General features: G+C 39.3%; 1 protein-coding gene and 1 long non-coding RNA gene across 2 annotated transcripts in view; one reads left to right on the top strand and one right to left on the bottom strand.

The window, feature by feature from the left end:
• SLC9A4 (solute carrier family 9 member A4) overlaps positions 1–18764 on the top strand; it is a 58680-nt gene that overhangs the window by 32438 nt on the left and 7478 nt on the right. The window contains exons 5-10 of the mRNA XM_055241817.1: positions 1810–2012; positions 2577–2663; positions 5865–5935; positions 7756–7917; positions 13452–13548; positions 18561–18692. Coding sequence (XP_055097792.1) covers positions 1810–2012; positions 2577–2663; positions 5865–5935; positions 7756–7917; positions 13452–13548; positions 18561–18692 — 752 coding nt within the window. The remainder of the gene's footprint in view (positions 1–1809; positions 2013–2576; positions 2664–5864; positions 5936–7755; positions 7918–13451; positions 13549–18560; positions 18693–18764) is intronic.
• LOC129462109 (uncharacterized) lies at positions 5760–7922 on the bottom strand. Its single transcript, XR_008650763.1, has 4 exons — positions 7812–7922; positions 6807–6855; positions 6442–6559; positions 5760–5883 (listed from the first exon to the last, which is right to left on the bottom strand). It is a non-coding gene; the product is annotated as an uncharacterized lncRNA (long non-coding RNA).

The following is an 18764-nucleotide window of genomic DNA, read 5'->3' as shown; positions in this document are numbered from 1 at the left end:
TAAAAGCAAGTCTATTTTTAAGTGACTTGACTAATATTTGAAGCGTTACGTTAAATGACTTTGACCAATATTTTCAAGCCAATTACTCAAAGAGAAATTAGGCGAAATGATTGAGAACTTATCTTGAACATATTAATTCCGAGTTCATTTAGGATGGGTTGCGGGCTCTAGAGGAGATGAACAAGAATACAGAAATATTAAGATATCTATAAGTAACTCTGAATATATATGTTTGCTGGCTCCTTGGGGGAGAATAGAGGAAGCTGTGATACAAGTTTGTTATCTCAAATCATTATCACTGGACTTATTACGAACTAGCTGTTTGATCTTGGACAGACATTTAACTGCTCAAAATCATCTTCCTCAACCACAGAAGGATGGATTTGAACAAATTTCTTAGTTCCCTTTCAGTTCTAATACTTTGGGAGTCTACAGGGGAGTAGAGCTAATGCCAAGAGAAGTAAAATTGCAGAGCTTTAGCCCAGCCAACAAGAAAAGAAACTACCTAGGAGAGGATTTATATTGCAGGAACCTCGTCATTGTTAATCCTTCATGATCCAGCTCAACCCCATATTCTTACAGTTGAGGAAATTGATGGAAAAACCACCAAAACGTGACAAAATTGGCCACATCACAGCAATTGGCAGAGCCAGGTGTTAGAATCCGGTTCTCCCCCTCATAGCCTGTTCTCTTCCCACCCTGACTCATCATAACTAATAGTAGTTCACACTCGTGAAGGCTTGTTACGTAAAAGGCTGCATCTTATGTTATTTATGGATGTTAAATTTATTTAATCCTTACGTTCACGTTCTGAGAGAAAAACTATGGCCACCTCATCAAGCAGATGAGGAGTCTGAGGATATGAAATGGTTAAGAACCTTGCTCAAGGTCACATGTCTGGCATGGAGAGGAACCAGGACAAATGCAACAATATTTTAAAAAGTAAATTTGCTTATCTTTTGCACTATCCATGTGCCTATTATCAAAGAATGCTTGCTGGCAAGTCTGTGTGATGAGACGCACATGAGGATGTGAAGAGTTTTATTCTACTAAGTGAAACTCTTCTTTGATTCATCAGAGCTTTAATGAAAGGACCTTTCCTAGCAGGCACCACTGCATTGGTGCTACCTAGGTTATGTGAACCACATGCGGATGAAAACCAATGTGGTAGAAAACTCCTCTATGTTTCAAGCAAGCTCTTCCACCCTAAACCTGCTGTTTAAGAAGCTCACTGGCAGTAAGAAGTGCCCACTCACCCCCTAACCCTTGCCAACTTCCTTCCTTGTTCGCATTGAACCTCAAGAGGGACAAGCCAACAATAAGGGATTTGATTGTAGAGACCACAGTCTCTAAGAAGACCCCTCTCATTTTTAAATTACAGACCTCCTTTGGATACCCAAAGAGAATATGAGATGATAAGAATGCATTTATCCCCCCCACCCACTCAACAATATCTTTGCTTTGACAAGTTTTGGAAGGCAGGACAAAAATTATGAATATAGATTAGAAAATATATACCTTACATTAAACAAATCAAGATTTTATTAATTTAAACACATAAATACAGACACATACACACAACACATGCCAATAAACTGTAGCAAAGATTCCCACTTGAAGTGCTACTGTCTCACAACTAACAAAGTGAGAAGCCATAAAAGATACTCTACCTGGGATAGGTAATCATGGATGTATGATGGAATTAGGCTGCATTGTTTGCAGGGCATGCGCAGACAACCTCAGTTCGCTAGCTCTGTATCTCTGCTCGTTCATGATCCTCTGCTCTAATACATATTTTCCCCTTTCTAGGCGTATTTGCTCTCTTCTATATCAGTAACCAGTTTCGGACTTTCCCCTTCTCCATCAAGGACCAGTGCATCATTTTCTACAGTGGTGTTCGAGGAGCTGGAAGTTTTTCACTTGCATTTTTGCTTCCTCTGTCTCTTTTTCCTAGGAAGAAAATGTTTGTCACTGCTACACTAGTAGTTATATACTTTACTGTATTTATTCAGGTAAGTAGGTTTCCCTTATATTTAAAATAAATAGATTATTTCAGGACAATGTAGTAAATTAGTAAAATACAAATAAAGGCATTTTATCTGATTTTCAGATCTGTGCTCAATACCCAAACTAAATTTCTGGAGATTTCTAGATCATGTTTGTGACCATCCTTTAACTTCTAAAATATATTGCCTTTTAATCAATACAGCATATTAATCAAAAGATTCCTGAGTAACAGGTGACTAATAGTCACTCTACATTTCTGAAAATGAGATTCTAATTAGTACTAGGTAGCACAAGTTTTTGTTTTAGTTGGTTAGCTCTTGATGAACTAGTGAAAGATTATTTTAATGGGTGGAACCAAATTCCTATATTAAAATACAGGCAATATATCTATTTTTATTGCAGTACTTAAAGGAATGAAAAACTGAAATGAACATTGGAGGATTTATTCTGTAATAGCTAGTACAAAAACATATAGATTGGACATTCTAATAGTTTTGTTAATAAATTTGCTCTCTCTAGTGACAGTCTTCATTACAACAAAACCCTTTATTTTGTTATTTCTGATCTAGGGAATCACAGTTGGCCCTCTGGTCAGGTACCTGGATGTTAAAAAAACCAATAAAAAAGAATCCATCAATGAAGAGCTTCATATTCGTGTAAGTTACCTCACAGTCACAATTAATAAATTAATAAGACGCTTCCCCTTTGTCACCATGAGACGTGTGCACACGTCACTAGACTTCCTCTTTCCTCCCCCACTGTACGAAGAGTGACTGTATAAGTTTCCTATGGCTGCTGTAGGAAGTTGTCACAAACTTAGTGCTTAAAACAATGCAGATCTATTGTCTTATAGTTCTGGAGGTCAGAAGTTCAAAATCCAGGTGTTGCAGGGCTGTGCTCCTTTCTGGAGGCCCTGGGGAGAATCTGTTTCTTCACCTCCCACAGCTTCCAGAGGCTGCCTGCTTTCCTTGGCCCATGGCCCCTTCCATCTTCAGAGCCCGCAATGGCTGCATCCCTCCAACAATGATCCTTCTGCCTCCCTCTTCCACACTGAAGGAGCTTTATGATCCCACTGCATCCACATGGATAGTTCAGGAGACTGTCTCCAGCTTAAGATCAGCTGATTAGCAACCCTAAGTCCATCTGCCACTTAATCCTCCTTTAAACTAAACTACCATATTCACAAGCTCTGGGGATTAAGACATGGATATCTTTACAAGGTCATTGTTCTCCCTACCACAGTCTGCCCTCTGTCTCCCAAAGATTCATATCTGTTCCACATGCAAAATACCTTCCTTCTATCCCAACACCCCAAAAGTCTCAATATACTGCATCATCAATTCAAAGTCCAAAATATCATCTGAATCTTATCAGTTCAAAAATCGCAAATCTCAATATCTCCATTATCTAGAGCAGGGCTCAGTGAGGCTCTGGGTATAATCTATTCTGAGGCTCAGTTTCTCTTCATCTACGAATTTGTGAAACTCAAGAAACAAGTTATCTGCTCTTAAAATATATGGTAGGACACTCATTGAATAACAGTTATAACCGTTGCCTTTCAAAAAACTATGGAGATAATGGAAGAAAAAAAGGAGTCATTGATACTAAGCAAACTTCCATGTTTCCTGGGCAAGCTCTATTTGGTTTCAAGGGCTGGGAATCCCCTAATCTCTTGCAACTCTTTGTTCCACCCTCTGGATTCTAAATTTCACCCTCTGAATCATACTTCCTTTTTCTTTTTATAAAGGTAGCATAAATTTGCAGCTGAGTAGTTTTATCAGTCTATTTCTTGCTTATAGAATTGTGAGGGTCTGATATCTTTCTTTCATTTTGTCCTCCTTTTTTGTCCAAGCTGGTGGTGTTTCCATCAGGGTTCAACAGAGAAGCAAAGCCAGTAGGATGGATGGATATAGATAGATGTAGATACACATACAGATACAGATACAGATACAGATATAGATATAGATAGATATATGAAGAGATTTATTGTAAGGAATTGTTTTTCACTAGTGTTGGGGCTGGCTAGGAAAGCCCAAAATCCAGGGGACAGGCCATCCAGAAGAGCAGGCTGGAACCCTCAGACATGAGCCAAAGCTGCTGTCTACAAGTAGGATTTTTTCTTCATCAGGGAAGCCTCAGAACTGTTCTTAAGACCTTTCAACTGAATCAGGCCCACCCAGATTATCTGGGGTCATCTCCCTTATTTAAGACAACTGATTATGGACTTTAATCAGATCTATAAAATACATTTACAGCAACATCTAGGGTACTGTTTGATTGAATAACCGGGGACTTGCCTGTCTAAATTGATATCTCAAAATACTATCACAGTTCAAAACTGTCCTGTTTGTTTCTAAAATCACTGTTCCAATGAAATATGGGGTCCTCTGCCCTTTTTGAATATAGGAGGGGCAAAGGGTGTTACTTCTTTTGCAAACATGGCTGAGTGGCAGATTTTAGTGAAAATATCCCAGTCAGGCAAAGATGAATATGACATTGGGCATAGTTTCTACTTGTTTGTTTAAGTTCAGCACAACATTGAAGGGATACCACTGTGTACAGCTCCAAGGAATAGAAATGAGAACTAATGTCTGAAGGGTTATAGGTGGAGACTTCAACTCAGTTAATGAAAGAGCATTCTGACAATAATTTCCTGATTGGCATACCCGAAGCTGAAGTAGATGTGTCTAACCAGTAATTGAGAACATGTGGCATAGTTGCTGTACATGAGATTCAAGCTTTGAGGAGATAGTTGAACCTGAAAAATTTTAGGTTTCCTCTATCCCTGAGAGTTCACCATTTAATACTAGAGAAACTGATGAATAATGAAGTCTTCCAAAATCTACCCTAAAGTTCATGGTCAAAGTGACCTAGTAAATTTGGTTATTTAAATTCCAGGAAATCCTAATGAAAAATTTTCAAGGCCATTTGAAAATAATTAACAGATAAGGATAAGTAGTAACCGTTTTAAAACATGTGACTCCTTAACATCTATCTTTATCTCCCATGATTTATTATTTTGACAAATTACATAATCCACCTAAGTACATGGAACTTGGATATTTCACTCTTCTGTCATTTATTTTTCTTTTCCTCAAAAAAGTTATAATTTTTGGTAGAAGGTAGTGAATCAATTATTTAATAATTAATTTAATATTTGAATCTGTTTTTCAAAACAAAATTCAGAAGCCAGTATAGACTTCAATAATTTCAAATTTAAAATATTTGGAGAATAATTTCATAATTATTTTGAAGATTTGCACTTTTTCCTAAATTTCCATAAACAATTTTGGATAAAACAAATGCAATATAATTTGCTTGAGTGGTGAAATGCAAGTACTTAGATCAAACAAGCATGTTAAAATGAGGAATATAGGTATTTTGTTATTCTATGTTATAGTAGAATATAGAATTATATTTTCAGAAATTATATGACTGGATAACAGTGTGTTCTTTTCTTTTGCAATGAAATTAAAAGTAAGTTATTACAATTATTTAGTATCTTAAATATGATATATTTTATTATTATTAATTATCCTCCAAATGATTTCAGTAATGAGAAATTTCCTAGATCATTCTAGAAAAGTATTATCCAAAGCGAATGCCTGGTGCCCTGTTTTCTTTACGTATTATGTGAATTATCAAGAAACTTCTCTACAGAGTCTTTAAACCGCAAAACAAAGTTGAAATTACTATGAAAGTCTTCAAATATTTTATTACATGAACACAGTGATAGAAAGTCAGATAGGCTCCAGAAAATTAAAGCCTCCTTTGTTTTTTAAAGTGTCTTAGTCGTCCTGTGTCTCTTTTAGAGTTCGCGTTTCTCCAGCAATCATTTTCTTGTGTTTGTTTGGCAGCTGATGGATCACTTAAAGGCTGGAATCGAAGATGTGTGTGGGCACTGGAGTCACTACCAAGTGAGAGACAAGTAAGGAGGCTGAGGGTTTCACTCCCTGACAAACGATGCGTGTGGCGTGGGTAACTTCTAAAGGTTCCATTGGAAGCTGGGCATAAAACCAGAGAGAATTCAGGGAATGGAGACCAAGAAGATAAAGTGCTCCAGAGCCATCTCCTACAGGAAGCAGTTGAAATTCCGGGGCATGCTAAGCCTGGAAAACGAAGAATTTTCAGGTGGAAGATGCAGTAGACTTGTGTAGGTTGTTTCAGAGAGAACTAGTACAGCTAATGGGTAGAAATTAGAAAAGTAGTATTTAAGTTAAAAACAAGGACAAGGTTCCCAATGATAAGATCAGCTCTACCACGGAATGGCCAGCTTGGAAATGGAGTTTAGAAAGGGAGTTTGGTGCCTCCTTAGGAATCCTGGCAAGGGATTACTCCATTGTTGGGGAGGCCATGGTGGAAGATCTTTAAGATTCTCAAATATAGTAATTCTTTTTTAAAATGCCCAAATCCCTCTTCTCCACCATATCTCACCTTTCAGAATGTAATATTTCACTGGACTTAGTTTCCAGTTCAGGAGAGAGGTTGCGGCTGGAGTTATCAGTGAGTAGCTGGAAGCTCACTGAGGATGGGGCTCTGAGAAGCTCTCCCTCTCGTGGCGCAGGCAAGGAAAAGAAAGTGCGGAAGGAGATGGAGAAGAAGTGGTCAGGCAGGCTGGCAGGGAAGCAGGAGCGGGTCAGGGTGTGGAGGGCACAGAGGGAGGACCCAGCACCTCAGGAGACCCAAAGCATCCAGTGTGGGAAGAATGACAGCAGCCTCTGGAGTTGAACAGGACAAGGTCAAGGCGAGCTCAGTGAGAAGAAAGTCAGGGAGGTTGTTATGGTTGGGGAGGTGATTACCGTGGGCTGAGAATACACAGGAACCGTGGCTTCTCATGAGGGCAGAAACCTAGAAGACAGAAGATCGACCCAGTTGGAATAAGAGGAGGCCTGGTCTGAGCCGAGCTCGGACAACAAAGTTCAGGAAGCCAGCCCCTGACCCTGGAGGGGCTTAGCTGACAGAGCCTGCGCACCTCACGAACCAGGAAACCAATTGCCAGAGAATAAACCAGCAGCCCGGAAAGCTATGTGACCCTCTGGAAAATAAAGCAGGCGGGCAAACTACTCTTTGAATGTAAAATGATTGAAAGTGTTGAAAATTCCAACTCCAAACAAAAGGCTGACTCTGAAGGCACCATATGCATAGCGCAGCTCAGTCGAATGGGCTGGCCAGAGGTCTCGCCTATTCAGAATCTCCATCATTCAGGCTACTGGGACATATGTAGGGTTTTTTTCTTCCCCTTAATTGGTAGGATTCAAAATGATCTGCAGCATAATGGGGCAAAACTACTGTAACTACCGGGCCATTTAAAGTTATTGGGTTCTGGTTGAATAGGCCAGTATTACTGTAAGTGCAGCTGCCGCTGTTATGCGCTATTAGAATGGAACACTTGTTCAAAAGCTTCAGCCCCCTCATTTCTTCTCTTACAATTGGAGCTGAGCTGGGCTGGGCCTCCCCCGCGCCTCACTTATGCACACTTTTTGCCCTGATTGCAGCTTGTCCCTTCCTTTTGTTTAGCTGATTTTCAATGTATTCAGGCCAGTAGACCATTCTTTTTTTTATTTTAAAAAATGCATAAATACTATGAATTTTTTTAAAAATGTGTTCAAATGCTGCGACTTCCAGGCACTGTCCTGATGTTTCTTAAGAATAAAGTTAAGTAATAAGTAGTTTGTTTTAAGAGAAACACATACTTACATAACACATACAGACGTTCAAGGTTTCCAAAATGTTGGTTTTCATTTTTAGGTTTAAGAAGTTTGATCATAGATACTTACGGAAAATCCTCATCAGAAAGAACTTACCCAAATCAAGCATTGTTTCTTTGTACAAGAAGCTGGAACTGAAACAAGCCATCGAGATGGTGGAGACTGGGATACTGGGCTCTACAGCTTTCTCCATACCCCATCAGTGAGTCATATCTGTTCTTTGTTCTAAACTTTCACTGTCAGAATTCCAAGGGGCACTGACTGATTGCCTCATTTAAAGGTATACGAGGAGTAAAAAGGCAGAAATATAAATAAGAAATTATTTTTAAAATATGTAATCTAAGTCTTGGCATTTTTATGGCTTGGCCCAAGCTCACATATTTTACCTAGTTTCTGAAAATTACTTTCTAGCAAATGTTGCTTCCTTAGAGTTGTATGACATCTTTCTTTGGGAGGGAAGGGCAAGTGAATGTGTAGAATTGCAGCATATTTTACAAGACTGTCTCATTTTCCTCCTGACATGACCCCCGTGCATGTGATTCTGTCCTTTCTACCATTGTGTTTCTTCCCATAAGCCATTTCTCTTCCTCTTTTACATGAGAGATGAGTTAACTTTCTGAGATGATAACTTGGATTTGGGAAGGAGTGATGATAGCAAGAGGTGTGGTCATTGGTGGTCTATGTAAAGAGAAAGTTGTGTTTGTAATTGCACCCAAGGCGAGGGTCTACATGAGATTGTGAAATTTGCCTTGAGTCTATGTGAGACCAGCTTGGAGTAGAAGCAGGGAGTTGCCTGGATTCCTGGGGAACAGGGAGTTGTGGAAGCAGGACATAGGGAGGGGTGATACTGGAATACAAACCCATCATTACAAGATGATTTTCTATGCAACGTGGTAGAGCCTCTGGTAGCCACTTTTCCCAAGAGCTGGCTAAATACTTCTTAAAGCTGTTTTAACTCTGACATTTAATGAGAGCCCCTTCAATGTCAAAAGAATTCATTAATTTCCCAAAGATGCCCAGTTTTTCTCCAACAAATGATTTATTGGGAAAATTAATCACAACATATATTTAGGATAAGGAACATGAGTCCCTCCATCCTGTTGTCTTCAGCAGGTAAAAACACTTGATCATATGCTTCAATTATGTCTTCACATTTAAAAAGGAAGTTGGAAGAAGAGCTAAGAATAGGTAGCAATAAAATTGTCACTGTTGCCTGAGTGTTATTTCTGAGATAACACCTTCATCCCTTGCCTGCTAATAAATCAGAAACACCCTTGCATTTCTTACATGGCCTGAGAAGAATCCTAACTAAAAGTCACTAAGAAATAAGGCAGAAAGCTTTGTATTATACTGAGATATCCTCAGTATAATACAAAGCTTTCTGCCTTATTTCTTAGTGACTTTTCTTTGAGGGTGGTGGGTTGGGGTTGTTGGTTTGTTTTGATGCCTGCTCATCACATGGCTTTAAGGAAACTTCTGATATTAAAATGGAAAAGTGTTGACAAATATATACTGGCAGTGCTCTGCTGCATCATAGTGGAGCCCCAGGCAAAGGAAACATCAGGCATATTGATCCTCTATTATTTAAAATGTTGATATTATATTCATCAAGAATTTTTTGCATTGACCTTTATTTCTAAAAATATTGCATTTAAATCTGACTTACCTTAGTTAACTGAGTTCTTTGCACCCCCTTGCATTTGACACCTTTGATCCAATCCTGTCTGTTAAGACACCTCCTATGTGCCAGGCACCGTGAAGTGGACACAGGCCTTGCCCTCATGGACACCATAACCTGGTAGGGTCATGACGTTAACAATAAAGGCCACACAAACATAATCATAAAGAATAGAGAGCTATGCAAGTCTATGAGAGGTGCACCTCACCTGGGCTCCTTGCTTTTGACCTGCTCACTGAAGGATGAATGCTGATTAATGCAGTTTAGACCATTAGAAACTTCCTTAATTGCTTTGCTTACTTATGTGAGCACTTGGTTTAGGAAGGTATGGGTGCTTATCTCAAATGAGAATCAGTCTGCCAGGTGGCAAAGCATATTTTGAATTTTTGTATTACATTGCATCAGTCATAAGCATTTGCCTTAATTTCTGATCTCAAGGCAATCTTTAAACCAGTTTTATTTGGAGTGGGGGCCTGCCGGTTAAGTCAATTATTTCTTTAGAAATGAATTTAAGATTAGTGAGAGAGCCTTATAGGTACGAGATAATTTTTTTTCTCCTCGTACACCCCAAGCAGTTAGTTAACTAGGGTGGGAGAGATTTTTTAAAGTTGATATTTAATACATATTTAGTATTTAAATTGCCTTTATTTGATCTCATCAGAAATCTGTAGGACGTCAAGCAAAAAGGAATTCCTCTCCTGAGATCAAAGCAGCTAATTTCTTACCAAACAAACCTTCATACAATAATAGGAAAAAGAAGTGTGTACTCAGCTCGCTTTTTATTATTCTGTATGAGATGATAACAACAAAATGCACAGGTATTTTTTTCTTTAGAAGTTCAAGCAATTGTTCTACAAAAGGTTTAGATTTTCAAATTCTATGACCTTCAGGAGAACACTGCCACTATGGTTGTCTATTTGCACAGTTTGGATGATGTTGATTTTTTGGAATCCCATTGCTTTTACATACATTATCTTATTTGAAACTCAAAACAATCCTATGAATAAGTAGAATATGCACTTTGATTGCTATCTCAAATATGAAGCAGCTCATCTCACCAGTGAGTAATAAGCTGTTAGAAATTATCAGAGATACTCAAGCTGATTAAAAGTGTTGAAGCTTTAAACATTTTTTGATTAAAGTGATATTAAAATATAAAATATTTATATATTTATAGGCATAACAAACATAACAACCATGCAACTTCAAAACGTATTTTAAAACTCCCAGATAATTTTAATGTGTCATTTCTTTTAAAGAGGCCTAAAGTAACTTCACTGTAGTGAAGACGCAGGTTCTGATGCCATTTTTCACTGCCACAATGGAACACTGTATTTTGAGGAGCAGCATCATCTCAGCCACTCATCACTCATTCCAAATGTTGTTCATCTTGGTGACCTCTGTAAAAACATGCTAAGCAGCTGCACACAGGGCTGCTGGTGGGTTCCACTGTGTGCACCGCAGGCAAGTTTTCCTGTCCTCTGAGCCCACTTTTCCTACAGACTTCACATCTTAGCTGCTTAAAAAAAGATGTGTTCTTCTAAATAAATTCGCAAACCATATATGATATTTTGGAAGTTCATACTATGATATGTGTATTCTACTAGAAGTTATAGTAGAATTGAAGCTTCTTTTTACATTATTATAGCAACTGACCAAAAGAGAAAATGATTGAGGGTTGATTGATGAGAACAAATATACACTTAGAGAGAAGAAATAAGCTCTGGTGGTTAGTAGGACTGTAGGGTAACTATAGTTAACACTAACTGTACATTTCAAAATAGCTAGAAGAGAATGATTTGAATGTTTCTAACATAAAGAAAAGATAAAAATGTAAGGTGATGGATATCCCAATTACCTTAATTTGATTATACGAATGTATCAAATTATCACATATACCCCAAAACTATGTACAACTATTATGTATCAATATAAAAGATAAGTAAGAAGAGTTATGGGAAAGATGAATGTTGTATTCAGTATACTTAGGTTCAGATTTTTCCAGTTTGATTGAAATTATTGCAGAACTTTTATTTAAGGTGATGAAGATCTCCTTTAAGGATAATGAACGAATGGTCCAGTGACAAGAGTCTTTTGGTTTATAAGTTGACTTGATATAGAAATGATCACTCATTCAGTTTTTTCTAAAGCTGTATCTCCTGTGCTTGTGCTGTGAGTATTTCAGGGACGATTTTGCTAATGAAGTGGCATGAAGAAAACTCCAGGTATCACCTTGCCCAAGTGGGTCAATTCTATAGCTGTAGAATGATAGCTGCATAATTCTATAGCTGCGGCTTCTCAGTGTGGCTCCATGAAGGGAAATGCCTTTGGGATACCTGGAGCACCCATTCCAGCCAGAGCTTGAATGGACTTTAACTAAGTTCGTCCTCCCCAAAGTGGTCAATTATAAACTGGGAAGAGTGCCAAGTTAGAGCTACTGCTATATCAAGTGTAACTTTACCATTTCCTTTATCAATGGTTTTTCCTATTAGGTTGTTTCATAATGAACACAAAAATGGAACTATTTGACTAGCTGTTGTTTCGGCTTAGCAGTACAGCACATTCACCACATTAAAGGAATGTGTTCAGATTGTGAAAGTGTGTGGGCATATCTAAATCAGAATAAATGTTATTTGAAGGACATTTAAACAGTTAGGTTTAAATGCCCTGATAATAATGTTTAGATCACCAAGGGTGGTAACTGTATATCAATAGAGGTGGCACTTGCAGCTTTACGATATGGAAACAGATTTCCATCAGTTTATAGAGAGGACATTAGTCAGTCTACAGATAGCATTGCTAAACAAAATCCAGGCTTGCTGTGATATTCGGTATCCAAGTCCTTTAATATCTTTTATCAAATCTACATTACTTTTAAAATGTCTTCACTATTTATGGCTGTATTGCTACTAATGTTTTGAAAAATACTTAAAAGGTGGCCTGTATTAAGACTAATAAATACTCATGTTTGTAGCCAATTATCTTAAGAGCATATGCAAGCAGTTGTCAAAGGCTTCAGTGCCCTTATGCATTCAAAATTCAAAAGAGCTGAGGCTAGAAACAAACAGACGAACAAACAAACCCACTAAGGTTTATATCAAGATGTTAAGGAAGGTGATAGTATTAAAAAGGGAGTTAATTATTTTTAGTTTTCTCCTTTTTGTTCTTATGTCCCACATGGAATATATATATTATTCATGTAATACAAAGTTTTTAAAAATTACTGCCACTAGAGTGTAATCAAATACATTTGTCACATGATAATTCTTCCCCTAGCAATGTCAGGACTTTATAATCCCCAGAGGACAATTGTGCATTGACTGCTAACCTGGACACAGGCATAACCCGGTTTTTAATCCCTTCCAGAGGTGGGAAGGGGTCACGGTGTACAATATCTTAGAGCTGGGCTGGCTCTCAGGGTATAAATGGTCTAATTGCCCTTGTAAAATGTGATTTTGGTTCCTTCAATTATTTCTTAACCAAAGATAAAATCCCTACAGGTACAATTCCAATATAAATGTACTCATGAAACTAATATTCTATTAGATAAATGCTAATCAAAATGTGGTGTATAGATGGTATTAATCTGTGAATTGTTTGTCACCTGTCCTCAATGAGATAGGTAAGTACAAAACTAGCAAAGAGTTTGTCTTTGACTGAATCATTTTTTTCTGTTGCGTTTAATGGTAAAATATTTGGACTGCATGGTATGGTGTCATTTTCTAACAACTGATTTTTATTGTATTGTACAAACACTTCAGTTCATAACAGATTTCGAGGAAAAAAATAACTTGTTACCACTTTAGACCTTTTTTAAAAAATGGGTTGGAATAATTACCATATATAAGCTATAGGCAAAGGAACAGTATTTTCAAAACCTGAAGTCAAGACATATGTTCTGACATCAAATCATCTTATTAAAACAATAGGAAAAATTACATGTAGGATTCTGGAACTTAGGATTCCCCTCAGTACAGAGCAAGGCCCACGGATATTTTTGTGGCACATCTTTCCAAATGAAAGAATAATGCTTGTCTCTTCTCCAATAATGATTCCAGGGCCCAGAGGATACAAGGAATCAAAAGACTTTCCCCTGAAGATGTGGAGTCCATAAGGGACATTCTGACATCCAACATGTACCAAGTTCGGCAAAGGGTGTGTATGAGCTACCTGGGTTGTCCCCATTGTCTGTCCTTGAAAACAGTCCTTCAGGAGTCTCCTGATGTTCACGTCACCCACTGTAAGGTGGTCTCTTGCTGAATATTTTCTCTCTGCTTAGTTTGGAGAATAGAAAGTTAATTGTCATGTTTCTGCTGCAAAATTGGCACCTGTGGCATAAAAAGAAATGCAAATCTAGTTACCGTCTCTAGGGGGCAGGCTGCCCTAGCCCTGCAGCCTGGTGCTTTCCAGAACTAGCAGGTCTCTCTGCAGAGAAGCTCATCCACCATACCACAGAACAAAGATGGCACCAGGATGTTGATCACAGTGCAGTTGTCCCAATTGCATTGACTATAGTAAAGTTGAGAAAGTTGAGATAGTTTAGGTTACAATATTGAAACTGTAATTTATAACGAATAAATGCCAGAATAAAAGGAGACATCTTATTTCTCAATTTTGGAACTAGGTGTGAAATCTCTACCAGTCCTTGGGACCTGGTCCAAAGTGCATACTAAGAAGATTTCTGAGGACAGTGGATGAATCTTTCTGAAACTTTGACTTAGTTAAATAATATTCCATCTAATTAGTCATCTAACGAAGTCATATAATGAGAAGTTTTTTCAAGTTTGAGGATTTGATCGTCCATTTTAATCCTAATACTTGGGTGTGATTAGAAATGAATTCATTTTGAAGGCCTTTGGTTTTGTGACTGTGTCATTGATCATAGTCTTAATGAAACTAAAACAAAATCACCTAGGCAAAGCTCCCCATTTTCAAAGAGAAGATGCTGAGGTCAGTGGAGTTGGTTATCTGACTTGTTCAAGGTTACAAAACAAATCCAGGTTAAGAACACAGGTCTTCTACCCACCCACCCAGTGCTCTTTTCATGACTCTGGACTTATATAATCCAATGAAAGTGAATGTTTTCTGGTCTCCTGTTTCAACTCAAAGGTCGATGATTAAGAGGAATGTGTCAGTGAAAGGCTCTGCACCAGCTGGAGGAATACAGGTCAGCACTAATGGTAGTGTGCTTAGAGTAAATTCCACAGCTTTCAAATCATTCCAAGTGAAACTGTTTCAGTAAGACTATCACATCCTGCCTTAGATAAATAATAGATAACAACTTCCTGGTTTGAAGAATGTGGCTAGCTTAGTGAGAGCCAGAGCCCATAAGGTACCCGGTACTCAGCCTTTTCCCTATGTGGATGAAGGCCAAGTTTAGGGAAAGGTCTAGAAACGGAGATGGAGATCCTAGGACTCTAATCCAGTCTAAAATAAGGTCAGCTGCTCATCCTTTCTTTTCTTCCTTGGATGCAGTTTCCAAGATAGCATCCTTTCGTCTCTTTTAATAAGTATCCTACTCATTCTGCTTTCCAGAGTTCTACTTTCTAAGCTATACAGCACCTCCCTTCCTCATTGCCCTCAAATTAAAGCACAAAGCCCTCTTTCCCTTTAAAAAGTTTATTGCTGACGACCTTGGGAGCCAAATAGGGAGAACACAATTGATAAACAGAGGACAGTTACAAGCCTATGAGGTGGCTTTTTGACTCTACTTTGCTTACTCCGTAAGTCAAACTCACCAGTCCTACCCCTTCCCGTCTTCCTTTCCTTACTCAGCTTTACAAAGGTCATAAGAATTCTCTCTTCCACCACGGTCCTCTTGATCTCTTGAAGGAAAAGTCTACCTGAAAATGCAACTCAGGACAATTATACATTTACTCTGTTTCTAGCAGACAATCTACATTTTTGAGGAATGCCACAAAGGGTGTACATTAGCTATCCTGCACTCTCTAGCCTGGGTGATAGATGCAGGCCTGGTAGCCAGGGCATTTCTCACTGTTCACATCTTGAAAGAGGCCATCTTGGGCATCGGGATTTATCTCAGGGCAGGGCCAGGATGAAGGCAGAGTTTGACTGTAGGCGACCCTAATGCACAGTTGATCCGAAACTGAGCTGGCCCTGCTGGGTCTGTTGCTCCTAGGAGGACTCCAGCCAATTCTATTTGAAGTCCTTCGACTCAGTACACCCAGGACAGAATCTTCATGGCTGGAAAACTTAAGGGACTCACCTCTGGAGGTTTTCGGTAGGACAACCACAGAGGAAGCTCTCTGAAACACAGTGGGGGTGGAGATTGAGAAACACTGTCACTAAACTTACAAGAGAAGAAACTGACTTCAGCCCAGACCTCCAGGATAGGTCACAGATTGATGGGTGATTCTCGAGTAGCCTGGATAATCAGATCACTCTCAGAATTTCTACATACTTTCAAAGGAAGAGATCAATTTCAGTTTCCTTCAGCAAGTAGTTAATACACATCTAGAATGTGCCGGGCATCAGGAACACTGCACTGAATAAGACAAAGTTCATTCCCCTTTAGGGCTCAAGGCCCAGTGGGAAATGCAAGCTCCTCTATAACACAGAAATGGAGGGAGAGGAGGGAAGACACTTGCATGGACATTATATGCATAGAGTCTTCTATGCTCCCTGCAGATAGGCAAAATAGAGAAGCATGTTGGTCACAGGAGGTTATGGGAGGTGAAATAGGAAGCCAAAATGTCCAAGTGTTCCTTACAAAGTGCAGCCACCTCCCAAGTCTAGGTGTAGGAAATCCTACTAGCAATACATTGTATGTAGAGAAACACACACACACACACTGAATTCAGTTTTGCATGATTTTAAAATTGATAAACAATTGTAAAAGTTTGTCTCTATATTCCTAATTCTTGTGTTATTTTTCACGGCAGTGTCATGTTACCATTTTTTAATATTTCAATGTATAAAATGCACATAGGTTGAGGTGTATCATTACTAATGATAGACAAGAATTCATATTTCAGAATGTCCTCAAAATTCAACTTTTTGGGGCAAATTCTTGTCAGATCTGTTAATTTGCCAAAAGTGGACATTAAAGAGCTCCCATTGGGAGAAGGAGAAAGTTGGATTTACCATTCCCACACTGTTCCCTTGGCCTTCAGTTTATGCAATCTTTTCTTTTCCCTTGGAGACAGTTGTCACTCTCACTCTGTCACCCAGGCTAGAGTGCGGTGGCATGATCATGGCTGACTGTGGCTTTGACCTTCTAGACTCAAGCGACTCTCCCACTTCAGCGTCCTGAGTAGCTAGGACCGCAGGTTCACACCGCCACACCCAGCTATTTTTTTTTTTTTGTATTTTTTATAGAAATAGGGTTTAGTCACATTGCTCAGGTTGGTCTCAAACTCCTGGGCTCAGTGATCCACTTGTCTTGGCCCCCTGAAGTGCTAGGATTACAGGTGTGAGCCACCTTGGCAGTCCAGTTTACACCTTCTTTACTGCACTATTTTTATACAATTATCTATTTTGTGAGGGTTACTTTAGTTAATAGCTAATGGAAACCACAAATCTGCTTAACTGGATGCACATATACTGAAACACAAACAATGAACTGCAAGCCGGTGAAACCGATGAGGATGCCATTATCAATCCCTTGTTGACTTGACCGTCTCATGTATGGACTGAGTGAGGGCCCGTTATAAATTATTATATTAAGTACTAATAGAGCTTAATCTGTTTTGTATTTGTTTGGATAAAAATCAATAGAAATAGAAGTATCCGTATTTTCTTTCTCACCCTGTGGGGCATCTTGTAGCATGTTTTGGAGTGTGTGCACCCTCCTAAAAAGCACATGACCTGAAAAACGGAGCCTCTACTCCTTGGCAGGCTGCCTGTGGCCTGGCCCCAGCCCCTCCATGCCCCTCCAGTCTCACCTCTCACGCACTTTGAATGAAGCACCCCATTCTTTTGTGGTAACAGACTCATTTCTGGCTCCTTTCCAGCACATCCTCTGACCTCTCACCTCCAAGGTGGTTACCAGCTGATGTCTTAGCTCATGTGTTTTCTCTTCCTGGAATTTGTTTCCAGGATAACACTCACTCATCTTTCAAGACTTATCTCAGTACACTGAACCTTTCCCATCCAAGACTGGATGAAGTGCCTTTTGCCTGTACTGTACGACCCCCTGATGATCCCAGAATCTTATCACTTAGCTGCACGCATAGCATCTTATCCCTATTGGTTTGACTTCTCCAGGAAACTGTAAGCCTTTTGAAGACTGTAATTCTAATTTACTCACTTATTTAATCCTGTGCCTTCCACAACACATGGCACATAGAGCATTTTCTCTATTGAAGTGAAACTGACTACCCCATCACAGCAACCATCACTTGGGAGGGAGAGCCCCTGCTGCCCCAATCCTGTCATCCACCAGGACTTTGTGGTTTATCAGTGCACGCAGTGTGTCACCTACTGAACCCTGGCAAACTGAGCATTTGCGGGTGGACCTTTAGTGAGCACCAAGAGGGAGAAGAAATTTCAGTTCAGCATTTTGCAAACATCTGTCTGAGGACTGACTAATGTTGGCCTAGGGTCCATGACAAGTTCCACTGGTCTGGGGTAAGGGACAAGGAAGAAATTCTCATAAAGCTAAATTGATTCAATTTGAAGGACTATTTTTTCAAATCTCAAATTATGTTCTTCCTGTGACTTTGGTTAAGAGACTTTCTGAATTGATGATAATGGTGATAGAAATCGTGTGTGTGTGTGTGTGTGTATTCTTAATTGGCAAAATTAAAAAACAACAACTGTATGGAAATTCCCAAAGTAGTTTAGTTTTGATATTTTCCTTTCTTATTAAATTCACTGGTCTGGCATCAAAAACATGACCTGGAAAGGAAAGTCTATGTATGGGGCAGGCCAAGTCTGTTGGTAACTAAGAAAAGGACCTCTGTAAGGATTAGAGCAGGAGGCAGAGGCTCCAGCTACAGGTCCGCCCTGAGAGCAGTGACCTGGGGTCATAGACTTTTCTTCTTGGGGCTGAGGCTTGTTCGTTCATAATCAAGGCAAATGCTTAGCTGACCTCCAAGGTGCTCACCTGTTCTCCTGGTCTTAGGTTCCTGATGTTTCCTTAGCTTCCTTGGCTGAAAGTTGTATGGAGGAGTCCTTACGTATTTGACATTCCATTTTCTCTGCAGACCCTGTCCTACAACAAATACAACCTCAAACCCCAAACAAGTGAGAAGCAGGCTAAAGAGATTCTGATCCGCCGCCAGAACACCTTAAGGGAGAGCATGAGGAAAGGCCACAGCCTGCCCTGGGGAAAGCCGGTACATTGGGGCTGGGGACTGGGGACATTACTTCAGTCTGCAAATGTTTGTCACCTGCTGAGCCTGTTCCTA

Source organism: Symphalangus syndactylus, chromosome 14 (assembly GCF_028878055.3).
Source record: "Symphalangus syndactylus isolate Jambi chromosome 14, NHGRI_mSymSyn1-v2.1_pri, whole genome shotgun sequence".
Taxonomy (NCBI): Eukaryota; Metazoa; Chordata; class Mammalia; order Primates; family Hylobatidae; genus Symphalangus; species Symphalangus syndactylus.
Note: the sequence above shows the minus strand (reverse complement) of the source record. Positions and strands in the feature narration are given on the sequence as shown.